The sequence below is a fragment of the Alligator mississippiensis genome, chromosome 13, assembly GCF_030867095.1.
Source record: "Alligator mississippiensis isolate rAllMis1 chromosome 13, rAllMis1, whole genome shotgun sequence".
NCBI classification, from domain to species: domain Eukaryota; kingdom Metazoa; phylum Chordata; order Crocodylia; family Alligatoridae; genus Alligator; species Alligator mississippiensis.
Window position 1 is genome coordinate 58,799,403 of NC_081836.1, and position 24,547 is coordinate 58,823,949.

Consider the following 24,547-nt stretch of genomic DNA (forward strand, 5'->3'; position numbering starts at 1 on the left):
TGCAATAAAACACAGCTCCTCTTTGGTTACACAAAGCATCGTTTCCTTCTGGGAACAGCGTGGCTCTGAGACAGGTGAGTCCATGGCCTCTCTCCAGCTCCCAGTGGAAAAGCAAAATAAACCCACAATACAAATACCTGGGAAGAGGAAGAGAACAGGGCTGGGCAGTAGGCGCAGGGCAGGGCTAGTTCCAGGGAAGCTTGCAGGTGACCGCAGTCATCAGCCTCTCCCTTTGCAAGGACCAGCCCTCATCCAGTCCATGAAGATGGCTGGTGCTTCCTGCCAAGGAGGATGCTTTGGGTGACCTGATGCTCCCCCCCACCCTCCCCATGCACCTACGTCTTTATTGGAGCCCGAAGTATTTCTCTCTATCACACATTAACAAATGTGCCTATGCAGGCAGGACGGCAGTCACGAGGCGGCCATGCCATGAGCACAGGAACACGAACGCCGACCCACGGGCTCCAGGAAGCAGAGGACGCAGCTCCTCGCGTGCTTCGACCAGTGCTGCTACTTCTGGCTGCTGGGAGGCAGGAACACGAGGACGGCAGGACTTCAGTTCCAGGCACAGGATGGAGGGCAGACCCGACGCACGGACTCTGCTGGGACCAGCCTTGCTGTCGGGCCACAGACGCCATCCTGCGCCCTCCTGATAGTCCTTCCCTTGTGATTGTTCTCCCTTCTAATACCCTCCAGTTGTCCTTGCTGTAGGCGCTACCTTGGCATCCTGACCCGTTAGATAGAGTGGGTATTGCTGGGATTACTTAGGGAAATCATTTAACAAGGAGCTGTCCACCATTGACACTGCTTGTTGTTAAGCACTTTGAACCAAGGGAGCAAAAATACTTCTTGAAAGAAATCTGGGGTGTATCTTATAACCAACCACGCAGGTGCTACGTCGAGTTGCACACCTCATGGGCAATATGGTCAGCACAGGACACTGGGTTTATACATGAAAAGCGTCTTTACAATGAACATTTTATTTGCAGCGGGAGGGAGGGGGGGTTTGGGAGGGGAGCAACTGGGAAGTGTTTAACTTAGAAAAACTGGAGAACTAACAGCGTTGCTCCGTGACTTGCAGGGGCTGCGTCAAGCCGGACCAGGCCCCAGAAGGAGTCGAGCTCACTCTGGCTCTGTGTCAGTCCCCAGCTCGAGGACGTCCAGGGGCTGCACGCGCAGTGAGTCGTAGTTAGGGGGAGGCGTGCCGGGCTCGGGGGGGAGCCTTCCTCTGCAGCAGTTGCCACTGCCAGGGGTGACGCTGCCGTCCTCGTACTGGAAGCCGAAATTGGTGTGAGCCTCCACGAGCTCCGACACGGTCGGAGGCGCGTCGGGGTAGCGAGTCTGGGCGCGCTTCTGCTTCAGGCCCTTGCACCAGCTGATGCCGTTGATGATGGTGATCCACAGGAAATCGATGATGATTTCTCCGAACTCAATGAGGCACAGCACGGAGCCCCCCATCCAGAACCCGAACTGGCCTCCCAGGCTGGACAGCAGCCAGACGATCTGCAAGAGGGAGGGCAGGGCAGGACTGCGTTTCCCTTTGGCCCCAGAAGCAAGCGGGCAACTATTTGCTTGACTTAAAGGAGGGGAATGTGGGAGCTTAGAGCACATGGTAGCATGTCTCACTCGCTTGCTTTACAGACTTGGCGAGCTGGGAAGGCAGCGCACTCCCCCTGGGGCGATGTTTCCCGCTGTCCCTGAGCAACTCCTATCCCCACACACACACTCTGGAGGAGCGGAAAGGAGCAACCGGGAGGGAGGAATGAATGCAGGCCTGTGGAGCCAGCCACGCAGGCTGCAGTGGACCCGGAGGAGGGATTCTGTTGCTCCAGCAGGTAGCTGGGACAGCACGGCAGGGCACACGATGCCTCCCAGCCCTCCAGATTTACTCTGTGCTGGCTGCGTAGCTGCTGCCCGGGGCGTGGGACAGCAGAGAGGCTGCAGCGAGTATTCTGCGGGTCCCCGCCTCTCGGAAACGCGCGGCGGCAGGTTTGTTGCCTAGCAGGAACCGGGTCTCGGACTCACGGTTGTAGCAGCCGATTCCGAGATGGTTCTGTAGTTATACTCTTGGAAGTAAATGTTGAGCTTGATGATCCCGTGCCTGTGAAGACAAAAGAATCCCTTCAGTTTCCAGTCTTGTCTGTGCTGTGATTTGCTGGTCCAGCTGATCACACACATCCCTAAAAAGCCTCGCAAAGCGGTGCTGTGGGAGACCTTCATCTCCTTCCTATGGCAAGCCCCCCCGGCATGCAGAGCAGGGGAAATGGTGTTGTCTGGGGGTAGTGTTGTGGGGGGACCCGCTTTTCGAGCACCTCGTAGGCTGACTCTACTGCACAGCTAACTGGGAGCCTTGGGGAACTCGACTGGAACAGCTTTCCAAGAGCTGATTGCCCGCGGGGGTGTTGGGCAGGCCCTGAGGTCTCTGCCGGGGATAACCCAGTGCGGGGACACAACCGTCTGCATGACGTACTCAGCTTGGTGTGTCCTGCACCACTTTCCCTTTGGTTTTTAGAGCTGCTCGGGAAGGAGGACAGCTTTGCAGCAGCTCCATGTGAGTTGTAAACACAGATGCCCTTGAGTTAGGCTTCTAAGTAACAGCTCGATGACTTCCAAGTAATAACCCCCATGGGCGCTCAGCCCTCCCCAAAACCGATTGCTTCAGCAGCTGTGGAGCTCTGGACTCCAGAGCCGAAATCGAGGGGACGATGTCTGTCACCTCTAGTTGCTCTTTCCTGACAACCTTGCGCCTCATGGCAGCTTCCTGTTCATTTCTCTCTTAAACTGCTTTTATGACAATAATATTGTTCTAAGCTTAGGAAACTCCCCTGCAAGCCTTGTTAATGTACTTGCTGCTTGTCCCAGAGCTTGGTCTTTCTCAGACGCCAATCTGGTATCTCTCAGTCTCGTTTTTAGGTTGGTGTCCAAGCACTGCTGATTGCACCTGTCTTTGGTGGACCTCTTTTACCCAGCCTCATGATTGCTCTGATTCAGCACCATGCCTCAAGAGCCACAGTGGGCTAAGACTGACTAAGCATATGCACTAAATGCATAAAACAAGACTGGGTTTTAGCTATAAAAAATGAAAGGCAGTAATTTCCTGCATAAAGATAAGCAAATGTTCCTGAGTACGATTTCCTTGTGCTCGCCGTCAGGCTAGAACTAGTTGCATCAAGAAGGTTCGTGTCATGTGGCTTTGCAGCTCGATATCTCAGAGACACGGCTGATGTGATACGCCGACCAGCCCTCGCTGCTGGGAACTGAATGTTCGCCAGCTGAGCTTTGGTTTAGCATGACCTGCTTCCTTCTGACTTGTTTTTCCCTGGGCTCACCTCTAGCACCACGTCCTGGGCTCTGCCCTTCTCTCCAAGCCTGAGAACGACAAAGCGCCTGTGGTGGACGGCTCCGAGCTCAGACTCTCGCGGTTATCAGAGACGGCTCCGGGGTGACTTGGTCACCACCTGTACGTCCCTTCATGGGGAACAGTGATTCCACAATGGACTCAGTCTGGTTCCCAGACCGTGATCCACGAGCCAGTGGTGATCTGGGAGGCCATGATAAGTGGTGCCCAGCTGGCACGCAGACCACGCTGAGCCCCCCGCGCTTCACCGAGCTTTGACAGTGGTCTCTTGCCCCAGGATAGGGCTTACCGGAGAGGTAGCAGGCTCTTTAGATAAGAGGGCGAGAGCTCTTTTCTTTCACTCACCTGTCCAGAGTCACATTTGTTGACAAATCCCTTTCATAAGACAAAATATGGAAAATCCAGTCCTAGGAAAAGAAGATGGATTCAGCAATGAAATGACAAATGCCCTCTCTGTGGGCTGTTTGTACAGGGACAGAGAGAAGTGAGTTCAGGCTTAGTCAATTCAAATGAAAAGCATATTCATCAAGATGCATCAAATCCCTGTGTCGGCACTTAATCAGAATTAAAGTGAGTTTAACTCGCTCCCAAAGCGAATCAAGCTTAATCAGAGGAAGGCCACTCTAATTTTGAAGAAGTGCATCCACAGGGGATTGAATGCAGTTTAACTGGTCCACACTGAATTCACACCCTCATTTAATATGGACTAATGTTCCTGGGTTTCCCTGTGTAGACGAGCCCTGGGGCACATGTGGCTTGAGGAAGAGAAATACCAGAATGCAAGGCCTGCAAACCACGTGCAGAAAGCTGGAATCGCCGCCGCCTGCGAGTACTTAACAACCAGGGCCCTTACTGCATGTAAAGCAGTCTGGGGGTCGGTCGGGGGCAGCGAGGCAGGGGCTTTTCTCTGAGCCGGGAAGCGGGCCGCAAGAGAAACAGCAGGGAGAACAGCCGTGCCAATGAGACCAGCAATCGCTAGTCTGCCATGTCCCACTTTTCTGTTAGTTCCCGTTAGCAGCTGTCACGTTTTAGCATCGGTGCATCAGAGTGAGACCGTGGGGAGGTGATGGGGAAAACCTCTCGGAGACTGACCCTCCGGAGGGATGCTTGGCACCAGCTGACGCTAATGAAACGCCAGCCTGTGCAGCTGAGGTGCCTGCTATGCGCTAATGGCAATGTTCGAATAAATGCGACTGGGGTTAACATTGGAAGGGGGGTTAGTCGAGGGGACGTGCATCTGCACAGGAACGGCAGCAGTGATGATGTGATGGCAAAGACTAGTAACCAAGGCCCCTGGAAGGAGTGTAGTCCAGTTACCAGTGTCTGCCGGCCTAGCACCGGTGTGGCTCTCTGTGCGACAGCCATCCTGCTGTGCGCTTGTACCCTTTCGGAAGAGAACGGACGTGAAGAGCAAGCAAAGCGCAAGCGCAGCAGGGACGGAGACCGAGAGAAAGGAGAGAAGAATCCTGAATCTGCGGGAAGTCACCACAATTCGGGAGAGGAGGTGACGGGGTCCTGGAGCGCGGAGCTTGGGTAACAACCGAAAACAACTTCCCCGTAGAGAAGCATCAGGGTTTCTGTTCTCACTGTACAATATTTTAACCCGGTCCACGTAGGGAGAAAAACGGGATGTAGTAGAGGGTGACCGCAACTCGCTATCCCCCTCCAGCAGGCAGCGGCTGTTCCGGCTCCGCGCTCACCTTCCCCGGCGCTAGCTGGCAACTCCCTGTCAGCCCTGCTCACTGTTCCCACATCTGCTGCCTGCTCCGCCGATCTGGGCTGAGCCCGTATTCCTGGTGGCATTTACTTGCGATGGTGCCAGCTGCGGAGCTGGCTCAGCAGGAGCATTTTCTAGCAATGTTACGTGTCCCTGAGGCACTGGCTCCACTTTGCATAATTGATGGCTCTTACCTGTTTCTCGCTCGGCAAGAGCCATCAATGTGGCTTGTGACTGAGCAGGACGCTCACTTGTCCGTTACCATCTCCTGCTCCCGGCAGCCTCCGGGATCCCTCAGGGCTAAATCCCGATCACTTCATGGATTCAAAGCCCTTTGAAGTCCTCTATGACAAACAGTCATGCGGGTCTGAGGGGAGCTGGGAGTTGGAGATGGCCCTCAGCATAATATAAAGCTCATTTTGACTGTGCAGTTTTGAACAGGAATGGACTTCTGCCTTGCATGTGCAGAGTAGGACAGACCAGAGGATAGCACACGCGTATCAAAGATTTTGCAAAAATGATGTATGATGATGATGATGCCTTAGAGGTCCAGAATGAGCTTGTGGCCCTGGAGACCTGTCACGTTCTTGAAGGAGCAGAGTTAAGGCTGTTAGTGTCCTTCGGGCCCGTCAGCGTGTCGGTCTAACAAGGTTTTTTATGTGGTAGCCTTCGCTGGTGATCAGAAGCCCCTGGGACGGGGGGGGGGCCCTGCCCCACACTCCTGAAATGCCCCGGCTGTGCGGCTACTTGTCCGCCCTGCAGCGAGCTACAAAAGCAAGCGCTGTGGTCGTTGGACGAGTAGGCTATTGCACTTGAACTCCACTGAGGACATTTCACACGCTGAGCAGCGACGGTCCTGGTTAGCCTGCCGCTCACTTCCCTTCTCCTTTATTCTCACCCCACTCACCTAAAAGCAGCTGCTTCTGATTGAGGCCAAAGGAGGTGGGAATAGATTTGAGCCTTTAATATCTGCTTTGTAGAACCAGATTCGGCTTTGCTGGGCCAAATCCTTTGGGAGGAGAGCTGGTTGTTCCCCGTTTGACTTTTATGTGCTGGAGACAGTCTCCTTGACCGTGGGCTGGAAAAAGCAGTTTAGTGAAGAGGGGTTGCCTATGTGAACACCAGTGCCATAAATGCTGAGAGAAGTACATCCCGTTGTTAATCCCCATTTTAAAGTTAGAAACGGGCTTTACCTCTGAGGCCTCAGACGGCCAGTCTGCCATCGAGATGGTCATTTTGTACTGCGTGTCACTGGAAAGCAAACAAGGAGCATTAAGACAGCGCTTGCCCCTCTGGGATCACCCGGAGGTGAGCTGGATTTCAGACAAAGGATTCATTTAGATTTTAAGAAGATCAGTTCAGCGAAGGATGAAATGCAGGAGTCCCTCCACCTGTAGAGCTGGCAGAGATATTTTATGTACTTACTTGCATGTTTCCTTACAAGAGTCAATACAAAACTGCCTGTGTCTTATACTTGATCTCAGTGAAGAATAGCAATAGGCTGTTTGGTGAAAATAAAAAGCAAACAGAATCCTTTCAGATGAGCACTTTGTTGCACAAATCAGCTTCCCCCTTAGCCTGCTGTTGCCTGGAAAGTCCATTTAAGAGAAACCAGACAATTACCTGCAAACAGCTATTACTAATGGCCTATTGACTGGGTTAGGTAGCTGTTTATTATCGAGTCCAATAGATGCAATGGGCTTCTGCCTGTTGTGCAAGATCGCTGACTAGCGTCTGTCACGTGTCCTTTCCCGCAGGCTCTGCCGCAAGAGAGCTGTGACGCTCGGACGTTCTTGGTGGAGCAGACACGGCTGCGTGCTGAGGGTCGCAGGTGCTTCGTGGCACCATGTAGGAGAGGAAGGAGGCAGATGGGGAGATCTGTGCAAACACGGGGACAAGCCCTGGGTCTCCCTCCATGCTAGGGGACCTGAAGTGCAGGGAGGCAGGTGTCCTCTGTTTGCTCCTCTGCGGGGAGCATCCAGTGCCAGCCTACTGGGTGGTGTCGCTGTGTCCCTGCCGAGCGAAGCTAGGAGAGAGCTGAGACGTCTCTGCCTCAGGTCAGAGCAGGGAGATCTCGCTCCTTCCTTGCCTGGACCTGGTTAGCAAACAGCTAAGGGCGCTGCTAAGTGTATCTGAGCAAGTGTTTCATTCCCCGGCACAGATAACAAGCTTCCCCTGCACCCGCTCTCTTCCCATGGCATCCCTGGAAGCTCTGCTCGTGTTCTTACCCCAGTCTGGATTATCGTCGTTGTTGCAATAATTCACCCCTTCGGGCAAAGGGAACAGATAGTGACCGCACTCGCAGCTCTCGACCATCTCAGCTTGGAAGCAGGAGCGCAGACAGGCCTGCAGAGAGGGAACAAGGGGCCTTTAGAAGTGCGATCCGCTCTCACACCGCTCCTGCGCTGCAGAGGCACCTTCCAGCTGGGCTCGCAAAGAGCCTGTCTCTAACAGCTGGAGGGAAGGCTCTTGAGGACCCACGTAAGAGAAGTGTTCAGCTCTGGGGCCAGGCATCAGCTTGGTGGGACAAACTGCACCCTGTAACCGAGGGGCTCTCCCAGGCGGGTTTGGTCATTAAACAGCACGTGTTTCAATCAGAACGCACTGCCAGGTGCTGGGAAGTCACAGCAGCGCCCGGGTGAGGCAGATGAACACCAGGGATGTGTTTGCAATGAATGACCTCGTGGTAGTGGCAGAATCACGGTTTGCTTTCCTTCTCCTGTCACCTGGGTTGTTCCCTGAAGCTTTCAAAGCACTTTACCACAGTGAGTAAACTTCACTTAGCCCATTTTCAGATGGAGTAACTGAGTCAGAGGGAGTGGCATGCAAGAAGCAGTTAATTGTATTAGGGTCCCCCTACACGTTATATTTATGGTGCAATTAATGTGTTAATCACAGTGTAAGTGGTAAGGGTGCTACATGTGCACCCAGTTTAAGGTGCCATCAGATAAAATGGCAAACCAGCCACAAAAATGTTCCATGTGTCATGTAGATTGGTGCTTCGCCTCCCAACCTTAGTGCTGGTTTGTGCGTGCCTTAAACTGAATATGTGCCAGTCTGGGGCTGCCCCAGGGCCAGGGCCAGTAGTCAGCTGATTTTTGGCCCCAGCCCTGGCCCTGCACTGGGTCATGCTGGGCAGGGAACACCTAGGTTTTAACCAGCTGCACTAATAAGTAGAGCATGATTGGGATCTGATCCCTGATCCCAAAATCACACCTCCGCCATGCATGTGTGGCATCTTTAAATTAATGCGTGCCGGGGCCTGGATTATTTGAAGGCTACTGGGTGGCTAGGAAATGGAAAAGGCCAAGGTCTGTCTGAACCTAGATGGCTCATCGGGTCGGCATTGTGAACACGCGCCATGGCACGCTGGGAAGGGACGTGGCCAGGTTCCTATTCACAGCTGGGTTGCCTGGTTGAGGGTAGGCGAACTAGATGCCTTAATCACTGAGCCCCCCCTCCAGAGAGAAACAGAGACGTGCAATCCCATCCCTGATGCTGAGACTGTTTCTAGTGTTGGCTGAGACAGGGCTGCCATGACTTTTGGTAAAAGTTAATCATTTTGAAATGCTTTGTTACAGGCAGCAGGTTTTGTAACGCTGAGCTCTCTTTCCCCTGGGAGGGTCCCAGCTGCCTGCTTAAGAAAGACGTGTTCAGGCTCTGCCATGAACTCTTCTGCATGAGACCCCTGTGCGGGGAATGGTGTTTCTTAGTCGTCACAACGGGATGAAACTGTGAAAGTAGCATTAGAGGCTCTGTGAAAAGAGAGGGAGCTCTGGCAGGGTGGCAGGACCAGAGCGGTTTGTGCAATATAAAATATTTAAGGACTTTATTGCTGCCTGATCATACAGCCATGAAAAAGTTCCACTTTGCTGAGAAGTCTCCAGACCTCCCCCGGGTGGCATGAATTTCATGTGGGCACGTCTGGAATCTGAGTCATCCTTTAGAAACATTTAAAGCATTTGCTTAAGCATTTCTATCAACCTCTTTCAAAGTATTGCAAAGTGGTGCAATGGTGGGTACATTTTTGTGAGGGCAGAGGGATGAAATACCTGGCAGGCCACCCCAGTACAAGATGTCACTCTCCAGCCTCGAGCTAAAGGGCTTCTGCTGTTCCTCTGGGGAATTCACTTCCCAGAAGTCTGCCGGTCCTCACCAGTACGACTGCGGCCCAGCGCCGTGCTTATCCAGCCCCGTGGTACCTGGCTAGAGCCTCCCGGGCGGCTCTGAGCGGGTGAATGCCAAAAACCAGTACCGTGCTTCACCCGCTCCACTGACTGCACACGTGTTCCCAGTTTCTCCCCCTTTGCTTCTGAAGTGAAGGAAAGGCAGGAGGGGAGTTGTGTTTCCAAACCCCATGTGTCCATCTGAAAATGGCTTATTTCTCTTAAAGAAAAAAGGATCATGAAAAAACCCAAGTCAGGTTTCCATGAGAAGGGGCCCCATGCGCGCGGCTGTCTCCTGGCAAGGCGGCAGTAGCTCTGCCTGTTTGTCTGCAGGGTGCTGGGCAGGGTAAAGGTGCAGCCCGGTAAAAACAGACGGCATAATAGTTACACAAGTCAGAGGCACTTTTAGCCTCTGGATGCACCGGAGCAGCAGCAGTCACACTATTTTCCCAAATATTTGACCGTTACAATCACAAGGCAAAGAATGTAAGCACTGAATGGCTTCCTATCTAGAACTGCCGGAGGTATTTACGCTGCAGCCGACCCACGGAGGCAGGCTATCCCACACTGAATAGCCCCATGGTGTTAATGTATGCAGCGGGTGAGGTCTGTGCTGATTGTTCAAGAATCCCCGGAGAGGTCAAAGTTGGCCTTCGGGTGAACATGTGCAATGATTTTTATTATAGGCTTGCCACCTATAATAAACATCACAGCAAAAAAGCAAATGCCACCTCGCTACGACTGACAATGACATCCTGTCCTTGCTGACAGTGGGTTGCCAGCCACGTCCCTCCTCCAAAGCCCTACAGCAACCAGACACGGGTTTGTGTCCTCTTGCTGCTTTAGGAGGAAAAAGCCTGGCAAGGTGACACTAAGAGCATGCATTTCTGATTGCAATCCTCAGTCTCGTCTTCCAGCTCTCTGCTGGAGCACTCGTTGGCCCGCGAGCCACTGCGGGTGACACCGACGTAACCGGCACCTGACTGCAGCCCGTGCTGAGCTGTTTGCTGCGGGTAGACAGGCCTGTGCCATCCCCACCTGGTGAAGCACGTGCCGCCGGGGCTGGTGGCGTGTCTGATTGCTCGGGATCCCTGACACCTACAAAGCGGATGTCTGTCGTGCTGATGCGACTTCTCTGCCTAAGAATGTCACGTATATATTTTGGCATCTTTGCCCAGCCTCCTTTGTGAGTGCTCAGCCCGGGAGCGGACAAGTGCTCTCAAGCATCGTCTTCCTCATCCATCACGAGCCACACACGCACTCCCCATCCTTTAGAGAGTGCCTTTGGTCTCTAGTCTCCCTGACCTAGTGTCCTCTTCCCGAGTGCCAGTTCTCTCTCTCTTTGAGCCCCTTGTCCACTCTCCCCTGTGTTGCTGGGCTCGTTTCCACCTCTCGCACCTTCCCTCCCTTCTCTGTTTGCATCCAGGCCTCTTGCACTAGCTGCCCGTCCTGCCTGTCATTTTCCTGCTCATGGGACAAAGCACAGCTGGTGGATGCTGACATTTACTTAGGAGCTCTGGTTCCCCTTTGCAGCCTGGCTCCAAAATCCGTTCCAGTTCACCCAGCAGCTCCCAGGCTTCTCTAAAAAAATGACTGCTGGGATTGTTTATCCCGGTGCCCTTTTCTGTCCTCCCCGTCTTCTACAAATCTTTACTTGGAAGAGGCAGACAGGCAGGACGTGGGATGGCTTTTTGGAGGTAAGTGAAAAGAAGGAAAATTGGGAGGAATTCAGCAGGAAGGTTGCTGTTCCTGGGAGACTGTGCACAGGTATCCCAGATCTGATGCACCTTGATATACAGATACTAATAATCCAGCATCCCTCATCTCACGTCTTTTCCCAGAGAGCAAACCTGCAAAAAAAAAAATGCTTTGCCATTTTTTCTTTGTGAACCAAATCGCTCTGCGTTGCTTGCACGCTCCCGTGCTTTGTGCAAGAGTAAGGAATGCTGGGAAACTTGCTAGACTGCAGCTTTCCAGAAAGGTACAGGAAAGTCCCCAAAATCCAACTGGATAAAGTGAAAGGAACCGTTTCCACCCAGCTCTCACTCTGCTCAGCTGTATTTGGGGGGAAAGTGAGAAACTTAGCATTATACCTGACGATACTCTCTGCTGGTGGCTTAATTAAACTGAATTAATAGCCAGAGTTGCTCCACTTCTGATCGTGGCACCGTGCCCTGACATTCCCACGGGACTCGATGAGACAATTCGCACACAGCGAGTTATTGAAACGCAGAAGCAGTGACAGGACGGGGGCTCTAATTTGTGCTGCTTGTTCTGCTGTTTTAGTGATGCTGACGTATTGCTTTTTACTTTCTCGTGGTCTAGCAATGAAGCGCAAAGGTTAAAAACAGGAAGGGTTTAGGGGAAGAATGTTTTGAAACCTTGTTCTGGTTCAAAATACCTCTTACCTGTATGGAGTAGGAGGTGTTGAATCCCTTGTACAGGTTTTTTACGGGGACGTCGGACCCATTCAGAGTGCAGTCGCTGTAGGGGTAACCCATCCGCTCGAGTTCATCCTGAAAGGAGACCAGAACCGCCTTGCTTGCTGCGTGCCCGGGGCCAGGTCCCTCCAGACACGCATCCTGCACTTCCCACGTTCTTTACAATCCTGCCGAGGCCTCCGTGATCCCAGGTATTTGCAGAACAAAGCTCTGGGAAAACTTACGGGACAAGTGTTTATGGGAGACATACCTGTCACTGCTCTGTGCTCGGGGGTGTAAGTGTTTACAAAGGGGAGGCTGCCCAGCTCAGAAAGAGAGGCACCACCTGCCCCGGTCTCGCCAAGGCTGCGAAGGCTACTGAGAAGGGCGGTACGGTGGGTAACATCAGTGGGAGCAGGAAGGAGCTCCTTGCCCTGACAGCAGCCAGTCCCCTGGGCTCCGGGGTCACATCCAGACCCCTACAGCAGTGCCCCCCTGATGGAAGCAGGGGAGAGGCAACGTGAGCTGCATCCCTGGGCTTCGGTAAAGCATTTAGTTGCATAAAAGTCTTCCATAAACAATGTGCCGACCCACAGCTAGCGCGTAACTCGACAGTTGTGGATTGAGCCAGTTCAGCCAAGACTGAAAACAAGTCTGGCTGCAGGCCCATCAGATAGCGTTGCTCCCAGACGACTTGCACTGCTGGAATGCCGCACATACCACTAGCACGCCGATGGAGGTTTCTGTCCCAGACATTGCATAGATGCCCTGGTCTTTAAGGAACGGGAAGCTCTTCTGTTCATGCAGCATCAGCCTGGCCCCGGCCGCAGATGTCAGGTAGGGAATATAGTCGTGCTGGCTGATGTCCAGAATGAGCTTCAGCCCTGCAGGCACCAAACGCAGCGTTAAAAACCAGAGCGCGTGGGGCCGACCTGATGCTAGCACGGAGGGGGATCGTGGGAGAACTGAGGACCCTCTTCTCAGCTTGCCCCCTGGGGAAAGCCCAGCCCTGCGGAGGAGAAAGGCCTGGCTCTGAGGTCACCCAGTGTTCACGCTGGGGCCAACATGCAGAACGGAAATGCCTGAGCCTGAGGGCGCTTGCACAGGTCTTCAGCCTAAATGTGCTTTCCTTCCTGTTCCTCGTCAGGCTAGTTCTGTCCCCCACTCCTCTTCCTCGCCTGTGCATCCCCTGCCCTCTCCCAAAGCAGCTTCATAGCCCCACAAAGCAATACCACCCATTAGCCTGGCTGCCAGGGGGACGCTTCCCATCCTTTCCCCCTTCTTTCTTAGCCGGAGGTTTATTTCTTACCAAATTCTGCTCCAGGGTTGGAGGAAATGAGGGCTTCCTGGTCCATGCCCCAGTTAAAGATGTAGCAGTTGCCGTGATCTGGGTGATAGATCTGGGTGAAGTTCCTGAAAGAATGGCAGAGCAAGCTGTGATCTCGGACAGCGAGCGGGTGGGGGAAGAGTGGGACTGAAGGAACGGATGTTGGAGGATTTGGCTGCTTTTGCTACACGCGCAAATACCGCCGTTCCTTCCAGCCCCCGCTGCTCCATGCTCAGCTGTGGAATTGCACCTTATTTGCTGTTGGAAAATGGCAGCAAGTCTTAGCAGAAATTTGGTGGGACTTGTTTGAAGTCTTTCAATTCATTCCTTTGGCAAACACTAATATTACCTTTCTCCTTTTAAACCTGGCAGCGTGACAGACTCCAGATTCCCCGGCTGGATCCCCTGCCCCAGCCCAATGGCAGGACGCTGGCTGGCAAAGGAGCAATGCCCTTTGGACAGGACACGGGCCCTGGGAAGGTGCGTGCTGGCAGCAGTCCCCGGCATGTGCCGTCCTTCCATGCTCTTCACCTCCAGGTGCCCAAAGACACTCAGATCGCATCATTCAGATGACATCCTCATTTAAGGACAACCCTGAATTCGGAGCGTGGGGTTTAAGGCACCGTGAAGGGAGGGCTTCCACGCTATGCCTGGTTCATGGCTGGCCTGTGCCCCTGCCTCATTTTGTGATGGCTGGATCGTTCCCATGCAAGCAATGGATGGAGGGTGGCTGGCTGGAGCTCTTGCAATATAGCTGATCCTTGCTCACAGGGCCAGCCGCCAGTGCTGCCTGACCCCAGGAATGGCCTAACGAGGGCACTGGCGGCAGCCCCATCCATGTAAGCCTTCCAGCAAAAATGAAATCATGCGGTGCAGGGGGGAGGCACTCCAGAGAGGATGCCCACATTTAAACCGAGAGCTAAGAGGCCAGGGTTGCAAACTGTACAGGGGATGTGGGGACTCGGGGCTGGCTTGAGACAGTCCTGCTGGGCTGTCCCGGAGGAGCTCTGGGAGTCAGCCCACGTCCTGCAGAGCCAGGGCCTCCGGGAGTGCAGCTCTTGTGAGCCCCCACACGCACGAGCCCAAATCGTGTCAAGGAAGCACGAGGCCTGAGTGTGCCCAGCTGGGGAGGAAGAGGGGGGAGGCTCCCTGCAGCTCCTACCCCCCTTGCTGCCCTCTAGCTCAAGGAAGCCCGCCTGTGCTTTCCAGTTCAGCGCTGCAGCGGGCAGAGGTGCGCAGACCCAAATACTGTAAGTGCCTGCCCTGGCTTGCGAGAAGGGATTAGCTGCGTTTGGATAAAGTCCTGACTTTGTTCGGGGAGAGCTCAGTTAAGTGCTGTACAAACACTGTGTGGCAATGCATCACAGCCCGGGCTGGGGTTATAGCTCTGTTCCCAGAACCACAAACACAGGTCCGTGGCTTGCAGAAGTGAGGGCGGGAAAGTGCATTTTCCAGAAACCCGTGGTAAGAAAAAATGTGCAACCAGGGGCTTGTAACTGCCAACCGGCAGGTTGGATCGAGAGAATGATTACTGGCTCGCTGGCAGATTCCCAGGGGCCGGCTTGCTGTGAGGATGCTGAGCTCTTACCTGTAACTGTGGCCTGAGTAACTCATCCAAGGTCACGAGGAGTCGGTGCCCAGTCTTGATGCCCAGTTATACAATCACAGAAAATTCAGGGTGCGAAGGGAGGTCACGTCCAGTCCAACCCCCTGCTCCAAGCAGGACCAGCCCCAGCTACATCATCCCAGCCAAGGCTTTGTCTACCTGGGGCTTCAAAACCTCCAAGGATGGCGAGTCCACCACCTGTCCCAGTGCTTTACAACCCTCCTCATGAGAGAATGTTTCCTAATACCCAACCTCCACTTCCCTTGCTGCAGTGTGAGCCCATTGCTCCTTGTCCTGCCGTCTGCCCCCTCTGAGACCAGTCCAGCTCCATCCTCTTTGCAGCCCCTGGCAGGGAGGTGAAGGCTGCTATTAAAGCCTGACACCAGTCAGCAGCAGGGGTGTCTAGACTGGATGAACAGTTCCTGGGGTGAGCAGGGTGCTGTACATGGGTCTACCGCTTGTCCTAGGCGCAAAGGGCCGCACTGAGCAGGGAGCAATGAAGTGTGCAGGTACAGAACGGGGACAGCTAGCCAGGCTAGGACTGCAGGAAACACCCGGGGGCTATTGTGGACGGGGCTGTTGTGTCCAGTTGTGTAGTATTGTTGCCAAAAGGCCAGTGGCAGATTGGGATGGGACGTATTAGCAGGGGTGTCTCATGCAAGTCCTGGAAAGCGATTCTTCCTCTCTCTTCAGCACTGGCGACACCTCACCCAGAGCCATGTGTCCAGTTGTGGGCACCGCTCTTCAAGAAAGATGTGAACAAACTGGACACAGTCCAAAGGGAGCAACGGATGATCCGAGGGCTAGAAAACCTGATTTACAGGGAAAGGTTGGAGGAACTGGGATTATTTGATCTGGAGAAGGTGGTAGGGATGGGGGTAGGGAATTGATAGTTGTCTTTAAATACGTGAAAGATGAGTATACAGAGAATGACAAGCTTTTGCTCCCTGTATTCACAGAGGAAAGAACAGGAAATAATGGGCTTAAATCTCCCTAATTGCAATTCAAGTTAGAAAGCTGATCTTGATATTGAGCTCTGAGGCTGGTCCAGCTCTAAGGAAGTGGGGAATCCCTCTCCCTGGAAGTTTTGAAGTACAGGCTGGACAAATCCGTGCTCAGGATGCTTTAGATGGGGTTGAATTTGCCTTGAGCAGGGGCTGGACTAGATGTGACCCCCTGAGAGCCCTGCCAGCCCTGTTTGCTGTGATATCTGCAGTATATACATGCTGATATATACTTTGGTAGAGTATAAAGCAGCATATGCTCTTCCAAAGGGAAGCAGAGTATATGCTGATACCCCCTTCGCAGGCTTTGGGGCACAGTCTCCCCTCTGTTGGTATGTGAATCCCTTCATTTTAATCCAGGCTCCACTCCAAAACCACAGAGAAAATACAGCCTTTCATAGGAACGGGCCACCCCTTAACTTGATTTGAAAGCATATGCTGGTCTGCCACTTGGTATCCGAACGTCCTGCGGATGAAGAGCTCTCACGCCACACCCGGGGCATCACTGATACCAGAACCGTGTGGGCAGATCTGCTCGGGGCCTACGTCAGGAGCCCGGATGTAACCAGCAGTGATGTGCAGCCCCTGCTTCGTGCGCAGGCAAACCTGCATCGTATAACAGGTGACTTCTCAAATTAAAACCCTCTGAAAGAAGTGATTAAGCCTCTGCACTCGTGGCAGCACCAGGCCGCTCAGATGTCTCCACTGGCAGGAGCTGCAGGGTGCAGATCTGCAGTCCCAGACACGGTCTCCATTACTCAACGGGTGCAAATAAAAGAAAGAAAGCACACAATGGCATCGGTGCAAAGCATACTTCATTCCCACTAGCTCTGTGGGCAGCTTGGCTTCAGTCTGATACCTGCTGCCCTAAAGCCAGCTCTGCCATCGGTGCTGTGAAATGCCTGACCTGACTCATGAATAATTTGCTGCTTAGCATCGTTTCTGAGGAATAGCGTCGAGTTCGCAGTGAGTACCTCCCTTCCAGAGCCAGGTACCCGCCCCTGCTCAGGATTAAACAGAGAAGGTCTTCAGACTTTCCTAGCTGACTACTAACTGGGCGCTAATTGCAATGAATTAAAATCCGCATCCTCCTGGAATTTTGCCGGCAGGGATTTCTGCGCCACGTGAAACCTGGGCTGTGAGCGGGTACCAGCAAACACGTTCAGGTCATACAAAGATCAACGTGTCCCTTCCACAGCACAGGCGGGCAGCGTGAGCCCAGCACGTGCCCTCGTGGCATGAAGTGAATCGGAGGCTGTACAAAGCCCAGTTTGGGACTGGGGAACTTGTTCGGGCAGCTAGCCGATGCTGGGATCCCTGCTGCCATGGCTTCCCTGCCCTCCCCACAGAGCTAGCCCGAGAAAAGCCAGTGCAGGCATGCCTGCCCATGCTGCAGTCACACCACCGGCTGCAGGGCATGCCAGCCTCACCAGGAATATTTTCTGCTCTGCCCCTGCACGCCCGCTCCAGCCAGCATCAAACCCGGGAGCTCCGTGGAAAAGGCTCTGCAGCATTCACCAGGGAGCACTGCCATTGCTCGAGCCAATGGACCCTGGGAAAAGCTTGCACCCCCCTCGCACCCCAACTGGCAGAGCACGGCGAGGAGATGAGTGGGTCGCACGTACTTGTGGTTGCAGGGCTCTGCCCCGTACAGACAGGCCAGGATCATGTCCTCGGCCTGGTAGCCCATCTGCTTTCTTTCTTCCAGGGGGACTTTTGCGAAGATGCTGGTGGACTGCAGCACGTACCACTCCATCACTGCCTGGGCCGCGCTGGTGAAGTTCCTGTAGACGCAGCTGGTGCCATTCTCCCTGCACTGAACACACACGAGTCCAAGCGCTGCTGGCCACTTCTCTCCTCTCCTCCTGCCCGCCCGCCCGCCCGGTGCCAGCCCGCCTGCTCGTTCCTGACGAACTGAAGAGGAACCAAGGCAGACGGGAGCTGCACGGATAGCTGGATGCTCCCAGAGACCCGGTCAGAGAACTCCCCGCTCTCTGCAGGGGTCCTGAAGCACCCTCTGGAGTGGGTGCAGAAGGCCTTGCTCACCTTATAGGAGGGCCGTAGGGGACACCACCCCCTCACCGATCCCACAGGGTGCTTTGTAAAGCCAGCCCCCAAGATCTGGCCAAACCAGGAGCCCCCCAGGAGTTTCTTTAGGGTGCATTGGATGTCACGGGTTCTTCACAGGAGAAACCGGGCTGGCCGGGAAGCAAAGGCCATCTGCCGCATCACCCTCGGGCACATCTGCCAGGCACCGCGATAGCTACACAGGCAGCCTTGGGGCTGTAGGTGCAGCCGTGGCCTTTGCACTGCCTCCATAGGGTGCTGTGGCTAGAAAATCCTCAGGACGGTGCATCTCCCACCTGCACTGGCCTCCGCACTAGAGAGACTTTTGGCTCTGCCAAAAGTGCAGCCCTGCCCAGGGCCCCGTAGGCAACCCCCATGCAGGGCGCATCACCGTGAGCCCCTGTGCCAGGCTTGGTGCCTGGCCTGGTTCCCATCGGGAGCTGCAGAGTGCAACTCGGGCCCCACGTATCCCACCGTGCACGGAAGTAACTCTCAGAAGCTCCCCTTACCAGCTTCATGGCCACCTTGTACTTCTTGGCTTCTGCCGTGGTGTTGGATGGGCTGGGAGAGGAGCTGTTGTGCTGGGTCCCGGCGCCGGTCCGGTTGGTCGTGAAGATGTCGATGATGGGCTGGTCGGGGTGGCTCTCGTCAATCAGAACCAAGGGGAGCTGGTTCCACAGCTGCAGGTCCAGCGCCTGCGAGTCGTTCTCGCTGCTGTTCACTGCCAGGGGGGAGAACGGGTCCTGTTTTCCGCACTGGAGGATCCTTTCCAGGGCCGCATCAATCAGCTTGTCCATCTCTTTCAACAGATGCTTCACCTTTGAGTACCTGAAGGACAAAGAGCCGTTAGCAGGTGCCACACGGGTGGCAGTCGCGGGGAGCGGAGAGTCCTCCAAGCCCTCGGACCGGCTCTGTGCAGGGAAGGCAGAGCCTGGTTTGTGTCAGGGAGTTACTGAACAATGAGCCAAGTGTGATCTGTGCTAAAATGTGCCTTCTGGCTGCCACACCGGTGCAAAAACCAGATGTAACATTAGCCAGGAGACAAACCCAGTCATCCTGATTATGGTAATTTGCTGTGGTTTATACAGCATGAATATCACCGACACTACATGATCTTTCAAGCCGTTCTTTTGTGCCTGGTTTGGCAGCCAGCTGACTGGCTGAAGTTTGCCGCGTTAGTCTGAAATCAAGCAGAAGGCAGGGTAGAGTTGCACCGTATAGCCTAACTAAAGTAAAGGGAGAGAACGCAAGCTTTCGTGGGCTACAGCTAACTTCTACAGGGATCTAATCTGGAAATAAAAGACACCCCCAAAGTCAACCGGCTATCTCTGCGTCTCCTTCATGCTTTGGGCCACACTATGGGAATGTAAAGTGGCACCAGTGAAATCATCATTGTTGCTGCCTAACTTCACCAGGTACTGGCTGCATCTACATGTGCAATTAGTGAGACATCATAAACTCCTGGGTGCAGCATCTGCACGGAGCCCCACGGGGCAGAGCATCACTGATCCGTGGCAGCCTTCACTGGGAGCGCCACGTAGCAAGTCAGCATAACGGCTAATGCAGGGGAGTTTGGAGCATCAGGGAGACTCACTTGAAGGCGTTGGCATTGCACACCGTGACAGCCGGGAACTTCATGGTCTTAAATCCGATGGAGAGAGACGAAGTGACGTTATAGGAGAGATACGTGTTTATGAGGATCCCCCACTGCCAGAAGACTAGCGACGCGAAGAGCAGAGTCAGGAAAAACCAGACGAATTTCTTTTTTGGCCCCTCTCGGATGATGCGCTTAGGCCCGTGCGTGTTGGTGTTATCGCAGTACCAGACCAATAGTTCCTTGTATGTGTATCCCGGGCCCTTCTGGAGGCGATGCAGCGCTCTAATGAAATACCTCTTCAGGTTCATTTTACTGTCTGTAAACAGAGAAAAAAGAAGTCAGAACAAACTAGTTGTGACCAGAAGGGTTTAGAGTCTCTCAAATACTCTGTGAAAATAAAAACGTATCTGGGATAATGGCATGTTAATAGGACCTGCAGTTTTCCAATGCTTTTAGGACACTGAGAATCAGATTTCCCTCTCTCATCTCTAAATCCCTCTGCAAAGGAGATGCTCCATTGGCTACAACAGAATTACACTGGGGAGGAGAAGGATTATGCCTCACATTTTAAAGGCTTTATGGCTCAGGAAAATTGCAGGGATGGACAATTGGACCATTTGAAGGAAAGGGAGTTGACCACTGGTGAACGGAATCAGCTGGAACTGGTAATCTGTCAGCTCCTAGCCATGATCAATGGAAGTTAAACCAGGCCGTCTCCCCCCGCCCCTGACTGAAACAGGATTAGATTAGCATGGTTTAGCTTCACTTACTGGGAACAGACACACAGGGCCATTGCAACAGCTCAGCTGACCCACAGTCCTACCTAGAAGTCTCCCAAGCCCCTTTAAAACAGCAGAACTGTACGTGTGTCTAGACCCTAAGTTTCACCTTTTCAAAGGGGGTCTCTCAGATTTGGGCGTCCAGGTTAGCTGACTTAGGATCTAGTTATTAGATCTGCTCGGCATCCCACCAAGGTTGCTGGACCTGGCAGGTACTTGGAGAGTTCAGAGCATCGCGTCATAGCTGTCTGCACCTCGGTGCTCAGAAAGGGAAGACCAACACGGTGAGGCAGTTTCTGAAACTTTGCCTATTAGTGGCTTGCCCATGGAGTCAGTGGCAGCCTCGGGGAAGGAAACCGTGTCTCCGGACCTCCGTCCATTTCTGGACAGAGAATATGTAGACTTTTCTGAGAGCCTTCCAGGTTATGGTGCCTAAATGGACTGGGTGTTGTCTTCAAAACTAACATCCAGGTGCTCCCATTACAATGCCAAGCAGTACAACGTACGCCTTTTGGCAGGTAGATTGATTGTGCAACGTGTAGATTGTGTAATTTCATTATGTAACTTGGGTGATAGAATAAAATGCATAAGACTCTTTAGACCTATCATGCCCTCAGCTAAGGAAAGCCAGTGAGGTCCAGGCAGAAAGGAGATTTAGGAACCTATTTAGGTCTCAGTTAACTTGCATCTGTTGCATGTGTCTGCTCTGGTGGGTCAAGGATGTGCGCGCTCAGATCTTACATCACGGACCTCGGCTCAGTCTGCAGCGAGACAGCGCGGAGGAGGTTCTTCCTGTCAGGCTCATCAGCTGGGTAGTATGAACCGTATAGCAGCCGTCTGACTCCCTCCTCGTGGTCTGTATTACCCCGGGGGAAGTCAGTTTTAGACTTTTAAGCTCTCACTTCCAGCGCTGGAAGGGTTCTGGAGATGTCTCGTGTTATCCTCCGGCTATACAGAGACTCCTTCCCAGAAGACACAGGTGATGAAACGTGTACAAGGAGGAAGAGTATTCATTGTGGAACATTTGGGAGCCTCTTGCCGCCTAAGCTGCATTATCCCAGAGGAAGGTACCAGCCTTTTGACTGCAAAGAACGGTCTGTCCTGCCCCGTCTGGTCTTCAGCCTTTGTCTGCGCTGGTGGTCAAATTGCATGAGGCTGAGCTGGTTTTGAACGGTATCCAGGCTAGCTTAGCTTAATCTGCAATGTGAAAGGGGCCCAAAGGGGTCCACTCTAAAATGGTTGGAGAGGGGGAGATACTGGCAACGCATCAGTCATCAGATACTTCCACTTCCCCCAGGAGAGCGGGAGCGGGAGCGGGAGGCTGGACACAGGCGTGACTCTTTCACAAGACTACTTTGGCCATAGGGGGAGGTCGCCTGCCGGAGAAGGGACAATATGATGATTTTTTTCAAATTCCTTTGTCTTGAAGATACCATCGGTACGCTTTGCACTGCTCACGTGAAGGATGCGGCATATTTTGCATCGGGATTGTGAGTAAACAGTACATTTTGTGCTGCGATTGTACGCCGGGAATGTGTGTTACTAAATCTTTATATCTTGGGGCAGAATTTCACAACAGAAGAGAAAAGACCTGTCATTTAGACAACCATTCAGAAACTTAAAATATTGGCAGGAGGAATCAAAGCTCCCTGCTGCGTGTGGCATGAAGCATACTGGAAGCAGCAATGTTGAAAGGTACGGGATCAGCCGTGTTTCGACCATCAGTGATATTCAGCTACGCAGAAGCTAAATTGAATGGTTTTGCTTTTAGGCAAAGTTACTCTTAATCGTTTTAGCCCCGAGTAGATCAATTAGCAAAGGGGCAAAGGGAAGTGGTAGCGGCAGACAGGTGCTGGGGCACAGGCCCTGACAAGGCGGAGGTCCTTTCTACGTCCAAAAGGAAAAGGCCTAAAGGCCATGTTCCTGGATGCTCCTTCCCCTGGGCTAGTCTGCTGTTCAGCTGCAAAGCAGAGGAGCTGGATCGTAACAGGAAAGCTTGGCTGTTTGTGGGAAGCACATGGAGAAGCCTTGCAGGTCTGGCCTGTGCTGCAAGTACGATGGGTTTGAAGGTATGTTCACGCAGCGCAAGGCAATGCTGTGCAGAGGTGCAGAAGCTAGCTCAGTCCTGGGAGCTGTGTCTCTCTGGTAGCCCAGACCTAACACCCTTCACCTCGTCTCAAGTGCACGCCAAGATGGAGAAAACTCCCTCCGGCTGTCCTGGCAGCAGACTCCCACGCATCGGCAGGGTCCCACGGCAGGGAGATCTGTCTAGGTAACCTTGGGGAAACCATCAGGCCCGCCTGGCTGTAGGGCACCGGACCAGCAACAATGGTCTCAAGCTGCGATAGGGGAAATTAAGGCTGGAGATTAGGAGGCACTTTCTATCGGGGTGGTCAGGCGTTGGGACAGGCACCTCGAGACGTTGTGACATCTCCATCCTTGGAAGCTTTCACGAGCAGGTAGACGGACACCTGGCTGATGGTTTTGCCTTGAGCAGGGCGCTGGACTAGATGATCTTGTGAGGTCCCTTCCAGCCTGGCTTCGTATGATCCTATTAGGCCCACAGCCCAGAGAGCAGCTTGAACTATGTCTGGCCTGTTCACCTTAGCTGCTATATGATTGCTTGTTGAATCTCAGGTGAGAAAACCTCAAGGATGGCCTTGGTTGAACCGGTTTATGCGACAGAGACACCAAGTGTCTGGCAAGAAGAAGACTGGCAAGAACAAGCTAATCAGAATTTTTTTTTTTTTAAATTCCATTAACATCATTGTATTGAATTAAAATTAAAACACCCCTGAACTCTTCAGGGAAAATTCAACCTTGCTGGGGAAAACTGGCTGCTTGCTCTGAGAACGGTGTTCACTGTGCGGCTTACCAGCCTTTCCCAGGGGCCAGATGGGCTTGAAACCGAGAGGTGACAAGCTGGGTTTTGGTTTGGTTTCTAAAAGATACCGCAGAAGGGGATTCTGATCCCAGTATACAGATCTGTCAGAGCCGTCAGGGACTTGATTCTTCTGAGAGGACGGGAAGGAAGCTGTTGTCTCCTTTCACATTAGGTCTTCTGAATCTGAAGTTTAACAAAATGGTTTGGGGCTGGGGGACAGGACTGGTGCGGAGAGGCTGAGAGAGCTGGGCTGATTGAGTCTGCAGAAGAGAAGACCGAGGGGGATTGAATAGCAGCCGTCACCTCCCTGCCGGGGGCTGCAAAGAGGATGGAGCCGGGCTGGTCTCAGCGGGGGCAGACGGCAGGACAAGGAGCAATGGGCTCACGTTGCAGCAAGGGAAGTTGAGGCTGGATGTTAGGAAAAACTTTCTCACTAGGAGGGTGGTGAAGCACTGGGACAGGCTCCCCAGAGAGGTGGTGCAGTCTCCATCCTTGGAGGCTTTTAAGACCCATCTCGACACAGCCCGGGCTGGGATGATGTAGCTGGGGCTGGTCCTGCTTGGAGCAGGGGTTGGACTGGGTGTGACCACCTGAGTTCCCTTCCAACCCTCATTTTCTAGGATTATATGATCTGAAATCAAAATGTTTCTATTTTCTGTCTTCTCAACACTTACATCTTTTACTCAATGCAATTATGATGCACTGCACATGAGTGTGTGTGCATGTGTGCACCCACACACACATGTGCACACACATGGTTCCTTATCTTGATAACTGACTACAATGTATAGCCCACGTGTTATTCTTTCACTTGTATTTGTTCTCAGTTCTGCAGTTGCCTTCGCACCCACTTACTCTGCACCTTGGAGGTATCGCCTTGTAGCCGTACAACCCGTGGCGCGCCTCCCCCAGGAACAGCAATGGGAGATAGCAGAGATGGACGTTTTCTAACCTGTCGCATCCAGATCTGCCCTCAGCCGCCTGGATCACATGGCCATAAGAATGCCTGTGGCCTGTCTACACTAAAGCTCCCACCCACAGAGCAAAACCAGTAAGTAATAATGCCAGGCACAGGGAGATGTCTCCCCCCAGCACCCACACCAGGCCTGCTGGCTGCCACAGAGGAGCCTCCTGGGGATAGAGCCATTTACCCGAGTGAGTTGTGACGTCGCACTCAAGCGAACCTGTCTTATCTGGTGTACTTTGCTAGGCCTCAACACTGCGCTGTGGGGCAGCTCTCTTAGTGCTGCTTTGTTCATGGGGGCCAGGTAAATCAGATTAGTCTCAACTAGTTTTGAATGGGGTTAAAACTGGCTCAGAAAATTGCTTTATCCGGAGTCCTTACTACCATGAGTTAACCCTGACCTGCCTTAGCTTTTTGCACCTGGCCCTTAGCCGATAGAGGCGGGGAGACGGAGGAGTCTGGGCCAGCGTTTCTGACTTGCTGGCATAATGTATATTCTGACTGCTGAGGCCAAACAGGCTTTTATGCCGCACTGTCTGCTACTAGGTGGGCTGTACCTGGTCTTAGCAGAGAGGTGCCAGATGAGAGCAAGTGGCACCTCTCGACACTACTGCACAGATCATTTGCTAACCCCTCCATCTCATCACACCCTGAGACA

At 53.2% G+C, this 24,547-nt stretch overlaps 1 protein-coding gene across 1 annotated transcript in view; it reads right to left on the reverse strand.

Moving 5' to 3' along the window:
- Positions 1-961: 961 nt before the first annotated feature.
- SCNN1B (sodium channel epithelial 1 subunit beta) overlaps positions 962-24,547 on the reverse strand; it is a 28,251-nt gene continuing 4,665 nt past the window's right edge. The window contains exons 2-13 of the mRNA XM_006268421.3: positions 19,260-19,578; positions 18,175-18,493; positions 17,224-17,414; positions 12,971-13,074; positions 12,382-12,545; positions 11,650-11,757; positions 7,304-7,421; positions 6,501-6,576; positions 6,269-6,326; positions 3,704-3,765; positions 2,026-2,101; positions 962-1,503 (exon numbers count right to left, since the gene is read on the reverse strand). Of these exons, the coding sequence (XP_006268483.1) occupies positions 1,123-1,503; positions 2,026-2,101; positions 3,704-3,765; positions 6,269-6,326; positions 6,501-6,576; positions 7,304-7,421; positions 11,650-11,757; positions 12,382-12,545; positions 12,971-13,074; positions 17,224-17,414; positions 18,175-18,493; positions 19,260-19,570 (1,968 nt within the window). The 5' untranslated portion in view covers positions 19,571-19,578 and the 3' untranslated portion in view covers positions 962-1,122. The remainder of the gene's footprint in view (positions 1,504-2,025; positions 2,102-3,703; positions 3,766-6,268; positions 6,327-6,500; positions 6,577-7,303; positions 7,422-11,649; positions 11,758-12,381; positions 12,546-12,970; positions 13,075-17,223; positions 17,415-18,174; positions 18,494-19,259; positions 19,579-24,547) is intronic.